Source organism: Cucurbita moschata, unplaced genomic scaffold (genome assembly GCF_002738365.1).
Source record: "Cucurbita moschata cultivar Rifu unplaced genomic scaffold, Cmos_1.0 Cmo_Scf00036, whole genome shotgun sequence".
Classification (NCBI taxonomy): Eukaryota; Viridiplantae; Streptophyta; class Magnoliopsida; order Cucurbitales; family Cucurbitaceae; genus Cucurbita; species Cucurbita moschata.
Window position 1 is genome coordinate 884,821 of NW_019268552.1, and position 24,045 is coordinate 908,865.

Genomic DNA, 24,045 nt, shown 5'->3' on the forward strand with positions numbered 1-24,045 from the left:
TTTTTTTTTTTTTTTTTTTTCATTTTATTCTTTTCGTTTCTCTCTCTTCTTCGTCGTTGAATTTTATGCATAACATGGAGCTATGAAGTCGAGTTTATGTGTGAGATCTCACGTCGGTTAGAGAGTGAAACGAAACATTAGAAGGGTGTGGAAACCTCTTTACAGTAGACTCATTTTAAAACAGTGAGACTGCAGGTTGAAGTGGACAATATTTACTCATGGTATCAAAGCCAGACACCGAGCAATGTGCAAGTGAGGACGCTGGCCCCTACAAGGGTGGATTGTGAGATCCCACATTGGTTAGAGTGAGGAACGAAGCATTCCTATACAAGGGTTTGGAAATCTCTCTTTAGTAGACGCATTTTAAAATCATGAGGCAGACAATGCTATCAATGAGCTTGAGCTGTTCCATTATGCGGAAGTGGATTACATGTTACATAAAGTTTAGTTTTTTGCTATAAGAACAGTGAGTCAAACGTGTTTCGTGAACGTAACGATTCACGTATATGGGCGATTTGGTGGGTATCACTTATCACTAGACATGGATGGAGTGCAATGTTCAAAAGGTATGTCTAATAGTAAAGCTTGGATCTTGAAGTTGACTACCAACACCTTGAAGGCAAAGAAGAAGAAGAAGAAAAGAAGAATCCCCACAGAACAAGAAACTTTATTAGTGACATGATGATTCTGCAAGCTACCCATTAATGGCATATCATAAAAGTCAACCCCCTTTTCCTTCATTACATTGCTTCATAAAACACCATTTCAGTAAAGTTTTAGCCTTTTCTTCTCATCATTTTGCCTCTTACCCATTTGCTTGCTCTGATTTGTAACCAAAAAGCCTAGAATTAAGGTCAAGAAAGAGCAAGCCAAAGCCCTGAAATGGGGCACAAAATTACAGTCATCAAAACAACCTTAAACTTTTCAAAACTATCAAAATCAGGAGGAAACATAATTGACAACATATTATTTAATCACATTCAAAGAAAACAACCATTATTCGACACTAAAAACAACCCTTAACCAAAACCCGAGAAGATTACAGGATGGATCGAAGAAGTTGTCGAACCTGGCTCGGCTAGGCTCGACACGTGGGTGTGGGCTACCATTGCTTGGATTTATTACTAGAAAAGAAAACAAGCACAACATAGAAAAAGACTCTCTAAGACCAGGACCAAAGGGCATTGTCTTCAATGGGGAATACAAAATTACAAGAACTTGTGGGCGGGTCAGAGTAATCGACGTCTTCGAGCTTTGGGAAGATGCAAGGAGGCAAAAGATTCTTTCCCAAGTTATCTTCTTCGTCTTGCGATAAGTCGGACTGATCGGGATCGAAAATGTAGGACGAATCTCCGGGGTCTAGGAGTGAAGAGTGAACCCCATCAGTGTAGTGTGGGCTATCTGAATCAAATATATCACTTTTGACTGAACTCATATCCTCCTGCTTACAACCCAGCTTTGAAGATTTGGAGGCTTCATCAACCAAATTTTGTGGTGGTTCTTCACCAAATTTGTCATCTTCAGACACCACAGAGTTGCTCCTTTCTTTGTCTTTGAGTATCAGTTTGTCTGTCAGGACAACAATCTGTAATATCCATGTATTGTTTCTTAGTAATAATGCAAACCCAACACAGCTTAATCACCAATAATGGAATATCCATGAATGTCAACAACAATTTTACCTCAGCCTTCAATGAATCCTTCTCCTTCAGTAGGTTTTCATAGTCAGCCTTAAGGTTTCCATAGCTGGATTGAAGAGCTTCATAGTCCTTCTCCAGCTGTTTAGTTTTCCACCGTGCTCGGCGATTTTGAAACCATATAGCAACCTGACGAGGCTGCAGCCCGAGGTCCTTGGCTAGCTGAACTTTCCTCTCCGGTTCGAGCTTGTTCTCGGTCTCGAAACTTTTCTCGAGGAACCGGACTTGATCAGCTGATAAACGCCTCTTTTTTTCAGGGTGATGGAAGTAATCATCCAAGTCTTCATCCCCATTATCTTCATTATCGAACGGGCAAAAGAACGATCTATTCGATCCGTTTCCTCCACGAATATCTTCGAAACTCATCATGGATCTTGAACCTATACCAGAACAATCTGTCATGAACATCAACTAGACAAGTTTTACTCCCCAAGTGATATATGTCAGATAATATCAATCAATCTGATACAATTCTTCTACACAAATTGAACTCTAGAACTGCACCAGATTCAGCTAACAACCAGAAGGAAATTACATCGGTTTTCTCAAAATCAGCGATTAATGATCCAATTTAAACAGCCAAAAGCATTGAGAATTCAGCACATAAACCCAAAGGGTGACCCAAATCATCAATTCCACAGAGAAACATCAAAGAAATCAAGCATACAGAGGCAAGAACTGAAAAGATCAAGAAAAAGGGTGTACCAAGCAGAGAGGGGGAAGTAGAAGAAGATGACCCAGAAAGGAAAAGAGCACTAAGCGGCTCAGAAGCAAAAGACCCTCCACGATTATGAAGCAAAACACTATGATTGGAAGAAACACCGCTTATACTACCACCGTCGCCGCCGCCGTATACCCTCCGACCCGCCATAGCCCTAAATACAAAGAAACTATTCCCTGTTTCAAACAGCCATCAACAAAACGGAGAAGATTAGCCAGTGGGTCTGTGTTGTTGGGGGGTAATCTAAGACTTATGGCGGAAGAAGCTGGTGATTATGATTTCGGTGATGTGTGAAGTATGGGAACAACGGCTGCTCACACCCATCCCTCAGAATAAGAAAGATTAATGGATGAGGCTGTTCTTCGATTCTTTGGATTTCTTTTCCAAATTGAAATCGAAGATCGAAAGGAAATGGTTTCTGGGTTTGAAGCCTCCGAGAAGAGAATCTCCTCCTTTCCTTCCCGTTTCCCTTCGGAGGGGGAAGAACTTGGTGGGCTTATAATGGCACCACCAGAATGCTTCTCATATTTCCGTAGTTACCACAATACCCTTCTTCTTGGTTTCGTGGGTTAATTATTAAAACCTTCCACGCCTAGATCCCACCTGGGTTGTGGAGGAGAAGGAAACATTGTATGGTGTGGAAACCTCATGAAAATCCAAAGATGTGCTATTAGAGTTAAACACATGGGCGATGTGTCAACGAAGAGGCTAAGCCCTAAAGGGGAGTGGACATGAGTCAGTGTGCTAGCAAGGACGTTGGTTGGGTCGAGAGAGAGGTAAATTGGGGGTCCCACATTGATTAGAGAAGGAAAAGAGCCATAGCAAGGACGCTGGGTTCTAAACAAATAATTGATTCATAATGAATATATTTATATCATGTTTATTGAAAATTAAGCGACTAATATTGTATTTAAGAACGAAAAAAAGCTAAATTAATGTTAAAGGAGGTAACATGAAGTAGAGTGAATAATGGCATGAGAGGAGCAAAATGTTTCCCAATTATATGTTTCTGCCAACCAAACATTCAAGCCAAATTAATAAAATTTATTAAATGTCAATAACATATAGTCTAAAAACTATAGCCCTCAATAAATTGTACGTAAAACTTAAATTTATTTCAATCATCGGTTGAATTTAAATTATTTGAACAAATTAAAAATTTTATATTATTATTATTATTTAAAAATATATATATTTAAAAGAGAATTAGTTTTAAAATGTATATTTATATCATCAAAAAGTGAAAAATTAATAATTAGAATGCATTATATATATATATATATATATCTACTCCATCAAACTAAAATGCAAGTACAAGCATTTGATGTGCATAAATATAAAATAATTGCATGTGACACGCCATGAATCAACTTTATATTTTATTATTTATTTACTTTTTCATTCAAAACATAATTCGAGTATGTATGAATACGTAACAGTTGAAGTCCACCGTTAGTAAATATTGTCTACTTTTGTAAGATACGTTTTGTTTCACTCTGATGTAGGATCTCACGTAATAATTCAAGTAATGAACGAGGACGGGATGGTGGAGGGGTAAAACGGGAAATGGGAGGGAATAAAGGTGAGAAGGAGAAGATGGAGATGACAACGAGGCAAAGGAGAGAAAGGTGGAGGAGACAGAAAACAAAGGAATCCTGTCCAATCAGTCGTTTTCCATGATTTGGCGGACTGAGTCATGGGCCCGAGTTGGTCATCTTCATCTCAACTTAAGGCTGAGTCACTCGTTCATCGCTTGTCCACCATTTTACGTGGTCCCACCATTGGGCCACGTCATGTGCTTCTGGCTCCACCTGTCCCTTCCTTCCACATTTTAAATTGGCATCATCTCTCCACATTGGCTTGGTGGGCCCCCTCTCACCATCCCATTCATCAAAATCCATGTATGTATGTGCCTCTATATAAATCTTATCTATAATTTTTTTTATTAAATTATTATTTTTATTAAAAAAAATTATCACGAATTTTAACTCTTAACCCATTAAATTTATATTTTTAACTTTATACTAAATTTATAATTTCATTCAAATTTTTAGAATTTCAAATTTGTTGAGAAGAATTATTGAGAGTGAGTCCACGTTGGTTAATTTAAGGGAAGATCATGAGTTTATAAGTGGGGAATACTATCTCCATTGGTATAAGGTCTAATTTTTGTTTTTGAATATTTACTTTAAACATATTTTTAAATTGTTTGTAAAATTAAAAAATATATATATTATAACTTTGAAAGATTAAAAATATTTTTGAAATAAAGAATATAGTTTAGGAATTTATTGTATAAATTAGGGAGGAAATGTATCCCGTTTTCAGTCTCGCGAAACGTTGGTTTTGGACCGTACGGCCCATTAAGGTCTCGTAATCGACAGCCCATGTCTTTCCTAATCGGCCCATACATTTTGGGCCTGTTCTTTCATCAGCCCATTACAAAATATCTCCAAATTATATTTAAATCCCTTAAAATTCATTTTTTAACGTGTTTTAACGTATAATCTCGATTTCAAATGATCTAAACTCAACTTAATCTTTGGGTTAAGATAATTAAGTAAATGTTGAAGGAGAGAGAGAGAGAGTTATGAAAATTTGAGATAAAGCAAAGGAGGATATGATTGGTGGATATTAGTGGACATCAGATTACACTGTCTCAGATCTCTCTCCTACATGGCGAAACCTCCCTCTTCCATCACTTCCTGCCTGAACAATAATCCTTCAGAAGCTTCCCTTCCCCTTCAACAATGGCGGTCACTGCACAATCACCATCTTCCTCTGCTGCTCCCTCTCTCCTTCCCAACCGCTTCTCCATTTCCAGATTCCGCCACGCCTCTAACCATGCCCGTCCTCGTCCTTCCTCCGGATCCAATTCGCTCAGGATCCTCGCCATGGCCCCTCAGAAGAAGGTACTGCGACTCTTTCCTCTGTTATAATACCCCTTGTCTTTTGATCGCGTTGTTTGGGGGCCAGGCTAGGGCGCTAATAAATGGAAATTGGTGGATTCAGGTGAACAAATACGACGACGGTTGGGAGAAGAAGTGGTTCGGAGCTGGAATCTTCTACGAGAGCTCGGAGGATGTGGAAGTGGACGTGTTCAAGAAGCTTGAGACGAAGAAAGTGCTTAGCAACGTCGAAAAAGCAGGGCTACTATCGAAGGCAGAGGAATTAGGGTTTACGCTCTCTTCGATTGAGAAATTGGGGGTTTTCTCAAAAGCCGAGGAGTTCGGGCTTCTCAGCTTGCTTGAGAAGGTTGCGAGCGCCTCCCCGTCCACATTGGCCTCTCTTGCCCTTCCCATTCTCGTTGCTGCGCTGGCGGCGATTGTTCTCATTCCCGATGACTCAGCGCCGCTTGTGGCGTTACAGGCTGTGGTCGCCGGCGGACTCACGCTTGGGGCTGCCGGATTGTTTGTTGGATCGGTGGTGCTGGGTGGCTTGCAGGAAGCTGATTGAATTAGGACTCTGCCGAATCTCCGTGTGTGTAGGTAAATTGAATACTACTTTTGAAACAGCTCTAATTTCTCTGTGTAATTAAGAACCATAAACATGGTGCATCTGAAGAGAGCTTTTTCATTCTCTTGGTTTCAAAATGTGGATTAGAATTAGGTGATTTTGGTATCATGATTTTATTTCTTCAAGAAGTATTACAGTAAGAGACATAAAATTTTCAAAACTTGAGCCTTCTAATCTTTTGATCCTGTTAGCTGCATCATCAAGAGATAGTAGTAGAATCCTACTCATTCCAGATTTCATGGAGCAGCATTCTGTTCAGCTTCATGGATCAGTTTCAATATCTCTTCCTTCTTAACCGCCAGAGCCTGCATCTTGTCTTCAAGCTTCTCAAGCTTCTGTCTGAGCTTTAATGGATCCTTCATATCCGCAGGGTCCTTTTTCTTCTTCTCTTTCTTTTCACCTCCTTCCTTATCCTTATCCTTATCCTTTCCCTTCTTTTTGCCATGATCATCTTCTTCTTCTTCATGTTTCTCCTTATCTTTCTTCTTCTCCTTCTTCTCAACCTTACCCTCGTGCTTCTCTTCCGAGGTTCCTCCCATTGTTGAATCTAAACCAGAATTGAAGGAAAACTGAATGAATATTGTTCTGCAATTATTGGGGGTGAGCCTAACCGCCATTAATATGGCAACCCAATGGGCAGAAATTGATGTGGGTTGCCGAGAATTCAGCCACAAGACATGGCAACTTCATTCTCTGGTGGCCCTGATTTGTTATGGACATTTTCCACTCTGCTAAGTATAAACAAGAATAATCAAAGAAGAAAGCTCTGTATATTATTATTCCAATTTTGCTGCCAACAGTAGAGGAAGATCTGATATGTTTGAAAATAATCCGTGATGTTCCAACTTTTCAGGACACAATTACAGCAAACTATTGGGACTCTGTTTTCTCTTATTACTGTGTTGGTCAATCGAATTCCATCTCCAAGAACCAAACAACATGATGACAGCTCCCTTTTCACACTTGACCGTGTTATTTTTTGGGACATCTTTTTCAACTCCACCAGTTTGAACTTTCCCTTCCCCACTGGCTATCAAGTAGCCACTCAACTACTACCCCATCAATTTGGGGTTGTAATTATGGAAAACCCCACAAAAAGGGGTTAAAAATAATAATAATGATAATGATAATACACTTTTAATACTTTCATGTACTACTTTAGTCTACATTAACCGATCTGATAGGCTAGGAAGTCGCCGGAAAAAGTTCAGACTTGCTGACGGCATAGGATCCCGGAACATGGGGTGGCGCAAGTAGTAGAATCCGAGTGCCACTGCCACCATTTTGGGCGGAACCGCGTAGAGGATCAATGTGATGGTGAAACATACTCCAATGAACAGCTTTGTGGCTCGAGGGTCCCTCCAACTAACCAACGCTTGTACTCTCTCCCCTTGGGTAGCAAGATCCCCCAATACTGTTTGGATTCTTGCAGCCAGTATCCTTAGCCGGTCGTACCTGACCCGGATTACGTCCGGTGGCTTTGAGCTTGGAATTGTGTCGAATTCTTCATCTAGTTCATCTGGATCTACTGCCTCGGCGTGCGATAATCGTGTGTCCATTCCGGCGGGGATTTTCGGTCTGAACCGATAGTACCAAACTCCGATTAAGAACACGTAAAGAAACCCAGTTGGGACTATCAAATCTGGGTACCAAACAAGAACCAGATATAAAATATGAACAAGAATTGTGGTTATGGGGTTCCTCCATCGCCGGATGTCATCCAACCATTTGGCCAATCCCACCGCCCATGCCAAAACTGCAACGATCCTAAACCAATTTGCCTTGCTTTTTCTCATGCTCCAAGCGTGTGAATCAGCATCCAACATGTATCGAACCACCTCCGACCCCAATGGTGGCTCCGACCTGCCTAACCAGGTTGCCACCATCTTTGTGGCGGCTCTGCGCAACGCCTCCTGTTGAGCCACCCCCAGAGGGCGGAGATAATGCATTCTTGGAAGTAAGGGCTGCCCATAAACTCCACATGTATCTGGCAACAGTGCCGGACAGGCGAACCGGACGGCTAGCTCGATTTCACCCATTTTCTTCAACCCTGTTCTCTGCAACACCAACAGAGGGTACGAGTTTGTATAGATTTTGTTGCTCTCGAGGGTTGACACCCGAATCCTTACTTTTCCGATGTGATAATCCGGCTTGTCCTCCGCCGCGTCGGAGTACATTCGCCAGTTATCGAAGACGCCGATGGTGAGAACAGTGCAAGGATCGTATACTTGCCACGTGTACTGTTCATTCCAACGTGGATCAAAGCTGTCAGTCATCGTTCTGGTTCGGACCCACTTTTTCCCGTACTTCGCGACACAGTAAGCGTCAGTGGACCCCTTCCCCGGATCTTTCGTCTTCATCGGAAGCAATCCTCGAGCTCCCAGAATCCCGAGCTCCAGAATTCCAACGGCTGGCTTCCACAGCTGCTTCGCTGTCGGACGGAAGTCACTACACACGTGCGCCGCCTCATCCAACACGTGATATCCGCCTTCCAAACAGAGGCGGAGATAGATTCTGCCGCTGTATGATTCGCCACCGTTGCCGCCTTCTAAAGAAAACCATTTCGCCGCCACATACCGCTCATCGAACCGCTGTTCGACAGTGTCCACCGGAATCATGACGTGGCCGAGGAGTACGACCTCCTTGCTCGTTCGGTCTTCAACGAGTATGATCAGGGAGTCTTCGAGAGGCTCGCCGGCAACGAAGACGAGGTCCTCGTTCCAGTGAAATGAGGCGCTATGGTTGTTCATGGACCCTCGCCTGGTCCGAGCCGACTGAAAACTCAGCTGTGCTTTGATCCGAATCTCGGGTGCCGTTAATGGAGGCAGATTTGAAGCGATGTGAAGGTCCTGCGCTTCTATTACTGTAATTCTCAAGTACCATAGCTTCGGAGATTGATAAACCTTCGAGCGCGTATGAGCCACGTGTGGCGCATCGGAGCACCAAGCTTCTGGAAATGCATCGTCGGCTTGAGTTCCAATCCAAACAGAGAGCTGAATGTCGCCGGTAATTTTGGTGGTTTGTTGATCTCCGGCACCGCCTTCAAGGCGGTACCACTGAGGAGCCAGAGGACTATCAGGCGGATCACGTACAGGAACATCGGAAAGATCAAAGCAAACGCCACCGAGGAACTGATCCGATGGAGAATCCCAGACGGCAATCTCCAGCGTCGTATTTGCCGTATCAGGCCGATTATGGCGGAGGGCAAAGACACATTTCCATTCCGGCGAATCAGTCGGTTCACCAGGCCGATGATTCGCCGGTTCCGATTTGACGTAATGGCTTGATGTGCGAATCTGTAAGTAGGGGCGCTCATTAGGAGCGATATTTCTGGCTTTCACGATACGGATGAAGAGGTACTGCATCGGCTCCACAAGATCGTACGGATGAATCCTCTCTGTCTCCGCCATGAATTTTTTATTGATTACTCTCGGAGAGTAATCCCCATTCGGCCTTCTCAAAACCCTAACCCCTTCCCCAAATCCTGCTGCCTTGTTATTCTGCATCTTTCTAATTTCTGGTGCAAATTGGCCCTCCGCAGGCGGAGGAGCATTTACCTCCATCGGTGGTGGCTCAGAATGTACCGGCATCTCCTGCGGCGGCGGCTCATCGATAACTACCACCGGCGGCGGATTCGAATCGTTATGACCGACCTCCCCCTGCGGCGGAAGCTCGAACATCCTTGCTTCCTCGACAACAGCCTCCGGAGTATTAGGCTTCTCGGTAACAGTCTGAATCGGTTGCTCCTCCTGCGGCGGAGGTTGCGGCGGAGCTTCTTCAACTAACTCGTCGTAGTAACAGATCCTAAGCCCAATCTCGCCTCTCACCCAGCTGAACACGCTCTTCTTCTCCAATTGATAGTAAACCAAACCTTCTTCTCCTCTCTTCGCAAACTGGCTTCCGTTCAGTTTCACCCTCCCTAAGAATTGATTCTTCCGGCCACTACCATTGCCGTACCTCTTATCGTTGAAAACCTCAATATCAAGCTCCTCATAATCCATATTATCAGGATCGGAGACAATAAATTCAAGCGGCTCATTCCATGTCGGATTGAGCTCACGAAACTTAGTAGCGGTCCGCTTCCTCTGCCCATCGAAATCGGCAACCACATAAGGACTCGAGCTTCCTTGGCCGTCTTTAGGAAGAAGGTTACGAGCATCAGCGATTTCGACAACGAGCTTCCTAACAGTTCTGGGTGGCGGTGGCGGTTGGGGCGATGACGGTGGCGGTGGCTGAGCCGGCGTCGTCATGGTCTCATTTTGGTATGAAGCAAAAAATAGATCAGAAAATGCGTTGATAGCGGAGAAGCAGAATAAATGCTGTAATGTATTGAATATTGATGCCATTTGCTTTCCCCTTTTTCCTTTATTCTATTTTTCTAAACCCTTTTTTTCCCTATACAATTTAATTTAATTTTTATAAACTTTTAACATTAAATTACAAATTTCATCTTTATCATTTTTTTTAAAAAAATAAATAGTTTCTAATTTAATGTCGAGACATGACGACCCTCTTAACCATACCATTTGTCTCTTAACCAATCAATTGAGTTATGCTTAAATTATATTTTATAATTAAAAATAATAACAAAGGAATAAGAATGTTAGGAGGTGGGGGTGTCAGTGGGGGAAGAGATTAGATTCCAATCTCTCTTGTGAAGGTTTTGAATGAATCCACTTTATGGTTTCCCTCTTCTTGCTTTTTTTTTTTTTTTATCCCTTTTTTCTCCTTATATATTCCAAAACAAATTAAATATTATTCCAAAAAAAAAATTAAGGAATAACATAGTTGTATGTTTAAATCCTTTATGACCCATCCATTTGGGCCTCTTTGTTTCGGTCGTTCATATCAAAATTAGTCGCATAATGGCTGTGTTAGATGGGCAATGTTAGAAGCCACGAGCGAGAAAATAATTAGGTCATGTTACCGAATGGAACAAAGTGTAAACTTGAAAGTAACCCAAAAAGTAGAGTTTCTCCACTTGAAAGAATCTCCTTGAACATATAGGTTTGATAGGTTTAATTTTTCTCTCTAATACATCTAAGAATGTAAAACGGTGAAGAACTAGTATGCAACCATTTAGATGCCTTGTTAGATTCCCCTCCCTTTAGCCCAAAAGTTAATTCCAAAGAGAAAAACAAGCCCAACCCTTTACCCAAATCACTTCCATTTCTCACTAATCACTGCCCTGTTCTGCCCTACCTGCTTCCTTCCACACAGTTCTTCAATGGAGATGCCAATATTCAGCCGAAACTTTAGTGTTTGCAGTGGACGAACAAGAGGGTCTCCATTATTGTACCAGTTTCTCAGTGCGATCCTTGGGCGACTGTGAACTAATGGACTTTTTTTCCCCCTTTGGCTCCGCATGTCGATGAAGCTTCTCAACCCCATGTCATATTCTGCACTTTCTGAATGGGTGGACTTTGTTGCCAGAATCTGATCCTTCCCATCTCATCAAAAGGTAAATTTATTTTCTCCTTGATGCTTCTTCTTCTGTCCTTCACCATAATTTTCTCTTCATGACATCATTTCAATGCATATTATATTATAATAGGTGTGGAAAAAAGATGGGTTTCTCTGCAATTTTCTCCACTCTCCCCCAAATAGTTCCTTAACTTTAGGGCTCTAATCCATATCCTCTTGTTTTCTTGTTTATTCCACTGAAAAAGAAATCTGGATTCCATGAGGTTTTGGCAATCTCTTTATGGGTTCTGCATCACTCTGAGGAGAGATTTCTGCTGTTGATTATGTTTAGTGTTTAGTGTTTTGAAACCCCATTAAGAGTTCTTCATTTGTGATTACATTTTGTTTGGATGATGCTGTGTTCTATTCCCATGTTCTGGGTTGGTTCATACTTTAGTACCCTTTATCACAATTCATATTAAGTTTCCTTTTAGGATAGAAACATTCCTCCTTTTGAAGGAAAAGGTAGATTTATGCCATTGTCTGAAAGATAATGCTGCAAATTAACATTGATTTTGTTTCCCAAGTGTTTGAAACAAGCTGAGAAGGGCTATCTCTGCTTTATTTTATTCCTTTGCTTTTCTATAAACAAGATTCTGTTCCATAGCAAAATTGTGCTTTTTCTTGGCTCCAAAAACAACAATGTAGAAGACAACATGTTTGTATTGTATAATCATGGCCTTTTTCTTGTGGGACAGATCTTTAGATGGTGCAAATAACACTAGAAGAAATTTGAAGTACAATGGTTCATGTTCGGCTACGAATCCGATCGAACCATGCTAAATTTAACACCATAATTTATGAACCTTTTATTTGTCTGCAACTAAAAAATGGTCATAGATTATGGTTGTTGGGCTAGCCTAAGCGAGCAGGTGAACAACATCGACATCGACTCTGATAACATATCAAGAAGATGGTGGAGTTGTCCAATTCAAGGGCAAGGGGCCAATATCATATATGATCTCTCTATGGCAAGACCATACGAGTTTGATGGCTTCTGGAGTTCCAATACCAGCACCTCTAGGGTCACCTGCTGGTCCAAACCTATACCAAACAACATTCTTAAGCCACCATAATCGACTTCATGTTGAGAAGGAGAAACGAGCTTATTAGACTTTACCAATGGTTCTGTGGAGCTCCTGTTGTTCTAGCTCGTAAACCCGCATACGTCGTCCCGTTTACAGTATTCCCAATAACTTCCTGCAATGTCCACAAGTTACTATAATCTATCAAGCATTGTTGGCTTAGGAAACACTTTCTTAATAGGAAGGCTTAGAACTGAATCATCGAACTCACCTGTAGAAAAAGAGGGTCATTTGAAACAACCGCTGCTGTTAGATGAGCATGCATCCGCTCAAGAGCATCCAACACAACTGACAGTTGATCGCTCTTATATTCAGTAATAATCTACAAACACCAGCAACAAACGGATATTAAGAAGTGCTTAACATAATTATGAACTGGGTAGACACCAGCTACAAAAATTTCCCTTTTTCCTTCATATTTACCTGGAATGGTCCAAAAATTTCCTTAGTAACAAGCTCATAATTCTCAGCTTTCATCATTTCTTCGAGTGGAAGATACACTGCAGTGGGTTTCATAGCGCCATAAATGGCTGGAATGGAATGGTTTTTGAGAGGTTCACCTCCAAAGAGTAGCTTTGCTCCTGGTATCTTGAGCAATTTGTTCATGTGATCTAGCATCATTTCATTTGTTAACTGGAACACCCAAGATTTAAGTTTTAGTATTGTGGGGTATCATGAATGATCACAGTATGTATGCATTGAAACAATGAGATTAGTAGCCATACCGTAAGAACAGGGCCAATCGTTAAATCAGTCAAGTTTCTTCTCTCTGCAAGATCCTTTATCTTCGAAATGAGTGAAGTTTTCGACCAGTTCTATGCAATGGCGACAAAATGATATCATCAGAAAAGATAAGGACAAGAGTTATCAATCCCAAAAAGATAACACTGACAATAAAAGATCAAACCTCATGCATGAACAGTATGGACTCTGCCGAGCACTTCTGGCCGCTGCAAGCATATGCATCTTGATCACAAACCCATGCAACATAGTCTTCCTGCAATTCAGTAACCATAAGAACTAAGAAACAAAGCTCACATCTACAACGATATGGCACGCAACAGAGCTAATAACCTCTCGAACATCTGGTCCCAAGACTTTCCAATCAAAACCTGCATCTTCCAGTTTAATACGACCCTTTAAGTCGACAGCCAACTTCTCTGCCACTCTTGAGCTACCAGTGAAAAGAGTCATGGATGGATTTCCCTCGATCAATAACTTGTTCATCGTCTTCCCATCGCAATTTATAAAATCTAAATCTTCAAGAGGAAGACCACAATGGTGTAGTAATCGAATCATTTGCTCCATAACTATGCTAACCTACAAAACATTAAGATATCAACTATGAGTATACGTTCCTCACTTGCTCCATCACTATGTTACTGTGTTCTTACCTTGCTATCAACTTTTAGAACAGGTTTGTTGCCCATGTAAAGTGCACCCATCACCTGAAGTAAAGGAATTTCCAAGGGGAAGTTGAAAGGAGTGATAATTGCTACCTGCAAATGATTACAAACTATTAAGCTGGATTCAAAACAGATTTTAGTTTAGGAGATATCTAAACTGAATATGTCTTACAGGACCATAAGGCCAACGGTAACCATGACTTTGTTGTCCAAGATGATCTCCAGGTACTGCAAAGGACCTTGCTAGGAAGCGAACCTGTAAGTAAACGAATCAATAACAACTAGTCAACAAACTCTTCACGAGAATGACTCGTTATGAAACAATAGCAACTAGTCAACAAACTCTTCACGAGAATGACTCATTACTAAACGTTCTATTTGACAAAACTCCATTTGAAAGTGGCATAGAGTCACTCAGTCCATAGAGTCTTAGAAGAGTAAGATTCAAACACCTGACCTCTGAATAGGCCTAAGCAAACATGGTCATCCCCTTGGGGGCTGACCTTAAAAGAGTTGTTGAAGCACCTAAGAAGCAGTATTACAAAAAAGAAAAACAAAGAAAACTCATTGGCCAATGATTAGACCTTACCTGATCACCAGAGAAGTTCCTTAAAAATTTAACAGTAACATTGACTTCAGCCCAAGCTTGCTGATAACTTTTTGGAGAAACTCTTTGAATTAACCTTGCAAAGAAGTCAGTCACCTGCAAATCATGTTTTGTTTAAACTACTGTAAACAAGAAAACAGTGACAAAGGAAGAGAGAAACAATCACCTTTGGTGTCGAAAGCATGTCGGCAGCCTTGGACGATACATCTCCATACAAAAGATATCTGCAAATTTGAAGGAACAATGAAAAACAAATCGAAAACAAACTAAAGCAAATGATCTATCAGAACCTCACCTCTCAGGTGATTTGAAAGGATTATGCAAGCCATGCTTGGGGCATTTGGTTAGGCTCTTCACAAATGGCTGCAATATCAATCCATCAAGTTAAAACTAAGCAGATCTTTTAAAAAATGAGTGCTGGTTAGTGGGCAGGACATGAAGGATGAGTTGTTTTAAGCATAAGAACCAACCAAGATGTGCATCAGGTTAGCTGACTGAACCAACCAAAATGTACCTGAATTTCTGTTTCATTAACTTCAGCAATTTTAATAAATGGTTCTCCATTTAAAGGATCTACAATAGTATTCCAACCGGAAGATCCAATCCATTTACCCTGCACTAAAATAAGCACATGTTGTGTCAACATTCCTGTTCTTCTGTAATGAAGAAGTTTAATACACACACTTCACTCACCTAAGTTATGAACTTCTCCTGGCTTAGAACCTGATATTTGCTCCACTTCCACCGAAGAGAAAGGGATAGAATGAACATTTCTGCTTTCAGAGAAGAAATGGTTACATTACAACATGAAAAGAAGATAGGATCCCAAAAAAGATGAAATGATCATAAGAACAGAGTAGGGGATTCAGGAAACACTTCCGGATAACACCCCTTTTTGACAGATTTGATTCGGATTTGGATCGAAACGATTCATCAGTTCAAGGATGAACATAAGAAAGGTGCAACCAAATCGATTGTAACTCACAGTAATTTCACTATCTAAATCAAATTCTGAAGCTAAAGTTTCCCAATCCAATACAAGTCCAAACAACCGCTTTATTATCTATCAACAAAAACATGCATATGGGAATCTAGAACAACCAGATCCCACCACCATCAGCAGTCGAGTTTTCGAGAAAACAGATGTGGGTTTTACAAATTGCACATTTCTGCATCGAAAACTAGAGATGAATCTTACCTGCAAAAGCTAAAGCCGGTGGCGGTGCGAAGAAATGGTGCCTGAACAATCCGCCGGAACAGTAACCGAGACAGAACCGGCGCCATAACCCTGGTGGGAGACAGGTCGATACGACGCAAAAACGAATCCAAAACGGAATTAGGGACGGACGAGACGAAGCCCACAACAAAGAAGGTTGTTTACGTTAAGTCACTGTGAGAGAGAGAGAGAGATGGAAGGCAACCCACTCGCTGATTCACTAATTTAAGAGCTTAGCTACAATTCCTTTTCAGCTCTTCAATGGGAATTAAACAACAAATTTCAGATTTCTTTTTATTTTTCTAATTTTGTTCTAAAAGGGATTTGATTAAGAACATTGATCCAATCCCTATTCTTCTCTTCCTACAAATTCGTGTCTGACTGTTTGAAATTATCTTTAATCCTACTTTTAGACATTCAAGCAAATCACACACTCATCCGATTTAACACGTGGATTTTTTTATTATTTATTTATAAATTTAACTAAATTACAAATTTACTTAAAAGAGCATAGCTTAATCATCTATTTTATATATATATATATATTTATTTATTTAATAATTATACGTGGTAAAATTATATATGGTAAGTAATATAAAGAAAATGATTATATATAGAGATTATACATGGTAAATTGATATATGCTGGATAATTATATATATATATAGTAGATCGTTATATCTGGTAAATTTATATATGTGCCATTGTAACATATTCAAAATGATCATTTTTAATTTAGTATTTAAGAAAAAAATAATAAACAAAAAATAACCCAAGAGATACGAAAAGAATTTGATTCCCCATCACCTCTCCTTTGAACATATTAAATAATAATATTAAATTGTTAAAGTTTTATTATTGGACTCCACGAATTTGGGCCAATAGTGAATGGGCTAGATGGACATTTTAATGGGCTGGGCCGTGATGAAATAGTTTCAAATAAAAATAAAAATAGAAATAATATTAGAGAGAGTGAAATGCCAATAAAAAATCATATAATTTATTTATCTACGTGTCAAAATAAAAGGATAAAAGGGACATGTTTTCTATTTATTTATTACCAAAAATGAATATTTAATTACTAAAAATGGTCAATAACAAAAATATTATATATTAAAAAAAAAACACATTATTTATTTTTCTTTTATTTCATTTTCTTTTCACGTTGCTTAAAAAATAAGATTATAAAATTTAACAACTTGGCTGCGTTTATGACTTTTTTTTCTTTTTCTTTTTTTCTTTTTAAAATAATTTTATTTTCTATCTATAAAGCTCTTTCTTAACCTCATCCCAAATTATAAAAATGTTTTATGGTAATAATTTTAAGAGGTTTAGTTGAAAATATGATTAATAATAATAATAATATAAAATTTAAAAAAAAAAGTCGACAAACTTGAACTATTCCTCGAGTTGATTGAAACAAACCCGTTTTAATGATTTGTATTTACTTTCTCGTTTACGAAATGTGCGTGACACACGCTTGTTTAATTATTATTTTCACGCAATTAAAAAAAACAAATTGCTAATTATCTAAATAGATTCCAAGACCCATTCTCAAGGGGTAGGGTTCCAGCAGTACTTATAAGAAAATTAATTTTATTGGGGTTTTATTTTAATTTTCTTTTCCAACTATTTGGGTATTAAAATACAAGTGTTTGTGTTTTGTCAATGATTCAAGTGGCTTAAACCCCCTCCAAGGGGTCAGGTCAGCATTGTGACAAACAACGACCAATGGGCGTCTAATAAATACCAAGTTGATGAAGTTTGAATTTTTTTTCTTAAATTGTTATTATTTTATTTGCATTGCCTTACCCGTCCGATTTGTCATTAATTTATTAATCGGTTCTATGACGTGGGCGTGTGATGATATGAATCTAAAAATACATAAGACTTGTCTTTGGTTACCTCAAACTTCTTAATTCATAGCTATTTTAGTTGAACTATTGTGATGCCCCAAGTTGTTTAAGGAGAACAAATCACTCTTTATAAATCTTTGAGAGGAAGCCCAAGAGAGAAAGTCCAAAGAGGACAATATCTACTAGCAGTGGATCTGGGTCGTTACAAATGGTATCAGAGCCAAACACCAGACGATTTGCCAGTTTTCTCGCTGTTCTCCGAAGGGGGTAGACACGAGGCGGTGTGCCAATAAGAACGCTGGGCCCCAAAGGGGGGTGGATTTAGGGGCGGTCCCACACCGATTGAAAGAAAAAAAGAGTGTCAGCGAGGACGCTGACCCTGAATGGGGATGGATTGTGATGTCCCACATTAATTGGGGAGGAGAACTAATCACCCCTTTATAAGGGTGTAGAAACCTTCCCCTAATAGACGTGTTTTAAAGCCTTGAGGGAAAGCCTAAAGAGACAATATCTGCTAGCGGTGGATCTGGGTCGTTACAACTATACTCATTTTGACGAATAATTTTAGTTTAAAATTTAAATATATATATATATATAAAATCTATGAGATCCCACTCAGTTGGAGAATAAATAAAACATTTATTATAAGGGTGTAAAAACCTCTTACTAGCACACGCATTTTAAAATCGTGAGACTGATGACGATATATAACGGGTTAAAACGGACATGAAATTGACGACGATACATAACGAGTTAAAATGGATAATATGTAATAGCGGTAGACTTGAGCTATTATAAATGGTATTATAACTTAATTATAAAATTTAATAACTAAATATATATTTTAAAATTTTATTTACCAATTTATGTTGCGTATAAATAGACAAAAGTAGATTAATTAATAAAAGACTAAATAGACAAAAGCAGCCCAAAAGATAATTACTATTTAATTATCACTGCCATATGTTATAAAATAAAATAAATAAAATTAAAACTAAGTCATCCATTTCCATTATTTAAAATAAATGAAAGAAAATCTAATGTAATGACAACTAGCCATTAATTAATTATTAATTTAAACAGCGATTAAGAAAATCTTTGATGAAGAACCGTATTTAATTAAGATTATGAAAGTGTACGATTTCAACTTTAATTTTTCATAATTATGTAAATGCAACGACTTTGAAACATAGTTGATTGATTCATTAATATTAAAATAATTTATATGATATAATATAAAGTTCGTAGTTTGCATGACTGATCGGCAATAGAATAATGAAGGATATTGACCAGTTATTATTTTAATGAATTTATATAGATCATTTTTTTAATTAAACTAAGCAATTTGGTAAACTAAGAGATTAAATATATGATGTTTGCATTAACATCATTGATATTAAACTATATACTATTACATTGACATGAGTAGGATGCCGTGTGAAATCTCACTTCTACCCCTCTATCTCATCCATATTTAAAAAAAATTAAATTAACGACCTTATGGTAAACATACCATTTATAAAAATATAATGGAGTTCCATAAATTTCGGCTATTTATTTATTTATATATTTTTCATTGGGTTTTTTTAAAAAAAAGTTGACCACTCAACCATTGAATTGGATTTAAAAAATATTTCATCCAAAATTTAAAACACAACTCTTTAGAATGATGTGATATTGTTTACAGCTTCCCTACAAGACTCATATCAATAGAGATAGTATTCCTTCATTATAAACTCATGATCATTTTCTAAATTAACCGATGTGGGACTTTTATCATCCAACAAAGACGTTGGATTTAAACCATGGTTACTGGAACCAACCAATCGTTGACTAATTTAATTTTAAAATACGGAAATTTTTGGAGAGCGTTCGTGTTTATTATTTTAAAATTGATTTATTTGAAAAATTGGGAAATATTTTTATAAATTTATGTTTGTTAAGGATAGTTGACCGTCACTATAAGGCAAATATCTAGATATTTGCCTTACATTACGGGTTACCATATTTGCCCTCTTATTAAAGGCAAATATATTGCATTCATTTATTATTCTTTCCTTTTATTACTATTTCCATAATATTTGTAATTTACCATATTTCTGTATTCTGAAAATAATTATAAATAAGAGAACTCTCACCCCCATTGAGGTGTGGTGATTCAGCAAACATTCACATGGTATCAGAGCCCTTTCGGTTTAACAACCCTGATCCTTTCTTCTCTATGGCTTCCGAATCTTCTTATCATCTTCTTCCTTTCAATACTCTAATCCATATGATCACCATCAAACTTTCTTCCTCCAATTATCTTCTTTGGAAAAGCCAACTTCTCCCTCTTCTTGAGAGTCAAGACATGCTGGGCTATGTCGATGGAACCAGGGTTCCACCACCTCGCTTTGAACCAGAAACCTCTTCAACACTCAACCCCAAATATTTGGCATGGAGAGCAGCCGATCAACGACTTCTCTGTCTCCTGCTCTCCTCTCTCACTGAGGAAGCCATGGCTGTTGTCGTTGGTCTCCCTACTGCACGTGATGTTTGGCTTGCGTTGGAAACTACGTTCAGCCATCAGTCGAAAGCTCGTGAACTGAGACTCAAGGATGACTTGCAGTTGATGAAACGTGGCACCAAACCTGTTGCTGAGTATGCCCGTGCCTTCAAAAAAATTTGTGACCAACTTCATGCCATTGGCAGACCGGTCGAGGACATTGATAAAGTGCACTGGTTCCTTCGTGGACTCGGCACCGAATTTTCAGCTTTTTCTACTGCTCAGATGGCTCTTACCTCTATCCCCTGTTTTGCAGATTTAGTCTCTAAAGCTGAAAGTTTTGAGTTGTTTCAGCTCTCCCTTGAGTCCTCTAACTCCACTCCTACAGCATTCACAGTCACTAATCGTGGTCGCACCCATGGAAGCCACCCTGCTTCCTTTACCAACCAGCGAGGTCGTTCTTATTCTCACAAAAATAACTCTTCTAATCGAGGACGAACCCACTCAAGTCAAGGTCGTCGACCACCTCACTGCCAAATATGCCGCAAAGAGGGCCATTATGCTGACCGCTGCAACCAACGGTATGTTCGACCTGATTCTTCTCATGCTCACCTTGCTGAAGCCTTTAACACGTCATGTTCTATTGCTGGACCCGATACTGCTGATTGGTTTCTGGACACTGGAGCTTCGGCCCATATGACTGCCGACCCATCTATTTTGGATCAGTCTAAAAATTACACGGGTAAGGACTCTGTGATTGTAGGAAACGGTGCTTCCCTACCCATTACCCACACCGGTACTCTTTCACCTGTTCCAAATATTCACTTGTTAGATGTCTTGGTTGTCCCTCACCTCACTAAAAATCTTCTTTCCATAAGTAAATTAACGTCTGATTTTCCTCTCTCCGTTACATTTACTAATAATCTTATTACTATCCAGAATCGTCAAACAGGAAGGGTGGTGGCAACCGGTAAAAGAGATGGAGGGCTATATGTGCTGGAGCGCGGCAACTCTGCTTTTATTTCAGCCCTTAGAAACAAATCTTTACGTGCTTCATATGATTTATGGCATGCTCGTCTAGGTCATGTGAATCATTCTGTTATTTCTTTTTTAAATAGAAAAGGTCATCTTTCTCTTACGTCTTTATTGCCTTCTCCATCATTATGTAATACCTGTCAGCTTGCAAAAAGTCATCGATTGCCTTATTCCCGCAATGAACGTAGGTCGTCTCATGTGTTAGATCTTATTCATTGTGATCTTTGGGGTCCTTCTCCCGTCAAATCAAATTCGGGTTTCCTTTATTATGTTATTTTTATTGATGATTATTCTCGATTCACTTGGTTTTACCCTTTAAAATTTAAATCTGATTTTTTTGATATTTTTCTTCAATTTCAAAAATTTGTGGAAAATCAATATTCTTCTCGTATCAAGGTATTTCAAAGTGATGGTGGTACCGAATTTACTAATACTTGTTTCAAAACTCATTTACGTAATTCTGGCATCCACCATCAACTCTCTTGTCCATATACACCTGCTCAAAATGGTCGTGCTGAGAGAAAACATCGTCATGTGACTGAGACTGGCTTGGCCCTTCTCTTTCACTCTCATCTTTCTTCTCGTTTTTGGGTTGACGCCTTCAGCACTGCAGCTTATATTATCAACCGGTTGCCTACTCCACTTCTTGGAGGTAAGTCACCCTTTGAACTCCTTTATGGCTACACTCCACATTATGACAATTTTCATCCCTTTGGTTGTCGTGTTTATCCTTATTTGCGTGATTATATGCCTAACAAGCTTTCTCCCCGCAGCATTCCTTGTATTTTTTTGGGTTATAGTCCTGCTCATAAAGGGTTTCGCTGTCTTGATCCGGCCACCACTAAGCTATATATCACCTGTCATGCTCAATTTGATGAAACCCACTTTCCTGCTATCCCTAGCTCCCAGACCCAACCTCTTTCCTCTATTCCTATTTCAAATTTCTTAGAACCACATTTTCATCATATTGATTCATCCCCCCCTACCACTTCATCACCGCAAACTCCTCGATCCAGTTCATCCCCGTGTGATATTTGTTCTGACCTTGTAGATGAGTCTGTGCAGGTTGATACTTCTCTTGCAGGTTCCACTTTGCCACCTTCGACTTCTAATTCGACCTCTATTGAACCTCCTGTTGATTTCTCTTCTTTGGGCACTCATCCTATGATCACACGAGCCAAAGCTGGTATATTCAAGACTCGTCATCCAGCAAATCTTGGTATTTTGGGCTCATCTGGACTTCTTTCTGCTCTTCTTGCATCCACTGAGCCAAAAGGATTCAAATCTGCGGCTAAGAATCCTGCTTGGGTGGCTGCCATGGATGAAGAAATTCAAGCATTACAACAAAATGATACTTGGACTTTGGTTCCTCGCCCTGCTAACACCAACATCGTGGGCTCTAAATGGGTGTTTCGTATTAAATATTTGCCTGATGGATCTGTCGAGCGTTTCAAGGCTCGTCTTGTTGCCAAAGGTTATACTCAGGTTCCTGGTCTTGACTACACTGACACTTTCAGTCCGGTTGTCAAAGCTACCACTGTCCGTGTTGTGCTTTCTATTGCAGTCACAAATAAATGGCCTCTTCGACAACTTGATGTCAAGAATGCTTTTCTCAATGGAACTCTTATTGAACGTGTTCATATGGAACAACCTCCTGGGTATATTGATCCTCGATTTCCCACTCATGTTTGTCTATTAAAGAAAGCCCTCTATGGTTTAAAGCAAGCTCCTCGTGCTTGGTTTCAGCGTTTTAGCTCATTTCTTCTCACACTTGGGTTTTCTTGCAGTCGCGCTGACACGTCCCTTTTTGTCTTTCATCAGCAATCTAACATTATCTATTTGCTTCTTTATGTTGATGACATTATTGTTACCGGCAACAACTCATCTCTTATTGACAGCTTTACTCGCAAGCTTCATTCTGAGTTTGCTACCAAAGATTTGGGTTCTCTCAGTTACTTTCTTGGTCTTGAAGCTTCACCCACTCCTGATGGTCTCTTTATTAGTCAGTTAAAATATGCTCGAGATATTCTTACTCGTGCTCAGTTGCTCGATAGCAAACCAGTTCACACTCCTATGGTTGTTTCTCAACACTTGACTGCTGATGGTTCTCCTTTCTCTGATCCTACTCTCTACAGATCTCTTGTTGGCGCCCTTCAGTACTTGACTATTACGCGTCCAGATATTGCCTATGCTGTCAATTCTGTCAGTCAATTCTTGCATGCCCCTACTGCAGATCACTTTCTTGCTGTCAAACGTATTCTTCGCTATGTCAAAGGAACACTCCACTTTGGTCTTACCTTTCGTCCATCCAATGTTCCTAGTACGCTAGTCGCTTATTCGGATGCTGACTGGGCTGGTTGTCCCGATACTCGTCGTTCTACATCCGGCTATTCTATTTATCTTGGTAACAATCTGGTTTCTTGGAGTGCCAAAAAGCAACCTACTGTCTCACGCTCCAGCTGTGAATCTGAGTATCGTGCTCTTGCCACAACCGCTGCTGAACTTCTTTGGGTTACGCATCTTTTGCATGACCTCAAGGTCCCTATTTCAAAGCAGCCCTTACTCTTATGTGACAACAAAAGTGCTATTTTTTTGAGCTCTAATCCCGTTTCTCACAAGCGGGCCAAACATGTTGAACTAGATTATCATTTCCTTCGAGAACTTGTTATCGCTGGCAAACTTCGCACACAATATGTACCCTCTCATCTCCAAGTTGCTGACATCTTCACAAAGAGTATTTCTCGACCTCTCTTTGAATTTTTCAGATCCAAGCTTTACGTTCGTTCAAATCCGACGCTCAGCTTGCGGGGGGGTGTTAAGGATAGTTGACCGTCACTATAAGGCAAATATCTAGATATTTGCCTTACATTACGGGTTACCATATTTGCCCTCTTATTAAAGGCAAATATATTGCATTCATTTATTATTCTTTCCTTTTATTACTATTTCCATAATATT

The 24,045-nt window shown here is 39.5% G+C and overlaps 5 protein-coding genes and 1 long non-coding RNA gene across 8 annotated transcripts; 2 read left to right on the forward strand and 4 right to left on the reverse strand.

The window, feature by feature from the left end:
* Positions 1–906: 906 nt before the first annotated feature.
* LOC111431546 (homeobox-leucine zipper protein HAT5-like) lies at positions 907–2,913 on the reverse strand. Of its 2 annotated transcripts, none has more exons than XM_023068223.1 (3): positions 2,403–2,913; positions 1,683–2,092; positions 907–1,585 (listed from the first exon to the last, which is right to left on the reverse strand). In XM_023068223.1, exons 1-3 carry the CDS (start codon positions 2,566–2,568, stop codon positions 1,163–1,165), a joined length of 999 nt encoding a protein of 332 aa, XP_022923991.1. In that variant the 5' UTR covers positions 2,569–2,913; the 3' UTR covers positions 907–1,162. The 2 variants fall into 2 exon arrangements, with proteins under 2 accessions (XP_022923991.1, XP_022923992.1); XM_023068224.1 differs by having other exon boundaries at positions 940–1,585; positions 1,683–2,077; positions 2,403–2,911.
* Positions 2,914–5,040: 2,127 nt separating this feature from the next.
* Positions 5,041–7,087, forward strand: LOC111431427. Of its 2 annotated transcripts, XM_023068062.1 has the most exons (3): positions 5,041–5,330; positions 5,431–5,906; positions 6,788–7,087. In XM_023068062.1, exons 1-2 carry the CDS (start codon positions 5,169–5,171, stop codon positions 5,872–5,874), a joined length of 606 nt encoding a protein of 201 aa, XP_022923830.1. In that variant the 5' UTR covers positions 5,041–5,168; the 3' UTR covers positions 5,875–5,906; positions 6,788–7,087. The 2 variants fall into 2 exon arrangements, with proteins under 2 accessions (XP_022923830.1, XP_022923829.1); XM_023068061.1 differs by lacking the exon at positions 6,788–7,087 and having other exon boundaries at positions 5,042–5,330; positions 5,431–5,997.
* Positions 6,018–6,596, reverse strand: LOC111431428 (protein PXR1). Its single transcript, XM_023068063.1, has one exon. The coding sequence runs from the start codon at positions 6,549–6,551 to the stop codon at positions 6,171–6,173; it is 381 nt and encodes a 126-aa protein (XP_022923831.1). The 5' UTR covers positions 6,552–6,596; the 3' UTR covers positions 6,018–6,170.
* Positions 6,683–10,326, reverse strand: LOC111431425 (protein QUIRKY). Its single transcript, XM_023068059.1, has one exon. It carries the CDS (start codon positions 10,278–10,280, stop codon positions 7,098–7,100), a length of 3,183 nt encoding a protein of 1,060 aa, XP_022923827.1. The 5' UTR covers positions 10,281–10,326; the 3' UTR covers positions 6,683–7,097.
* A 668-nt stretch (positions 10,327–10,994) lies between these two features.
* LOC111431429 lies at positions 10,995–12,198 on the forward strand. Its single transcript, XR_002708490.1, has 2 exons — positions 10,995–11,395; positions 12,096–12,198. It is a non-coding gene; the product is annotated as an uncharacterized LOC111431429 (long non-coding RNA).
* LOC111431426 (probable aldehyde dehydrogenase) lies at positions 12,002–16,013 on the reverse strand. The gene is made up of 15 exons (XM_023068060.1): positions 15,694–16,013; positions 15,189–15,268; positions 15,010–15,113; positions 14,791–14,858; positions 14,662–14,719; positions 14,478–14,591; positions 14,061–14,144; positions 13,877–13,981; positions 13,557–13,802; positions 13,390–13,479; positions 13,208–13,297; positions 12,906–13,115; positions 12,694–12,804; positions 12,518–12,597; positions 12,002–12,441 (listed from the first exon to the last, which is right to left on the reverse strand). Exons 1-15 carry the CDS (start codon positions 15,777–15,779, stop codon positions 12,303–12,305), a joined length of 1,665 nt encoding a protein of 554 aa, XP_022923828.1. The 5' UTR covers positions 15,780–16,013; the 3' UTR covers positions 12,002–12,302.
* Between the last annotated feature and the right edge of the window lie 8,032 nt (positions 16,014–24,045).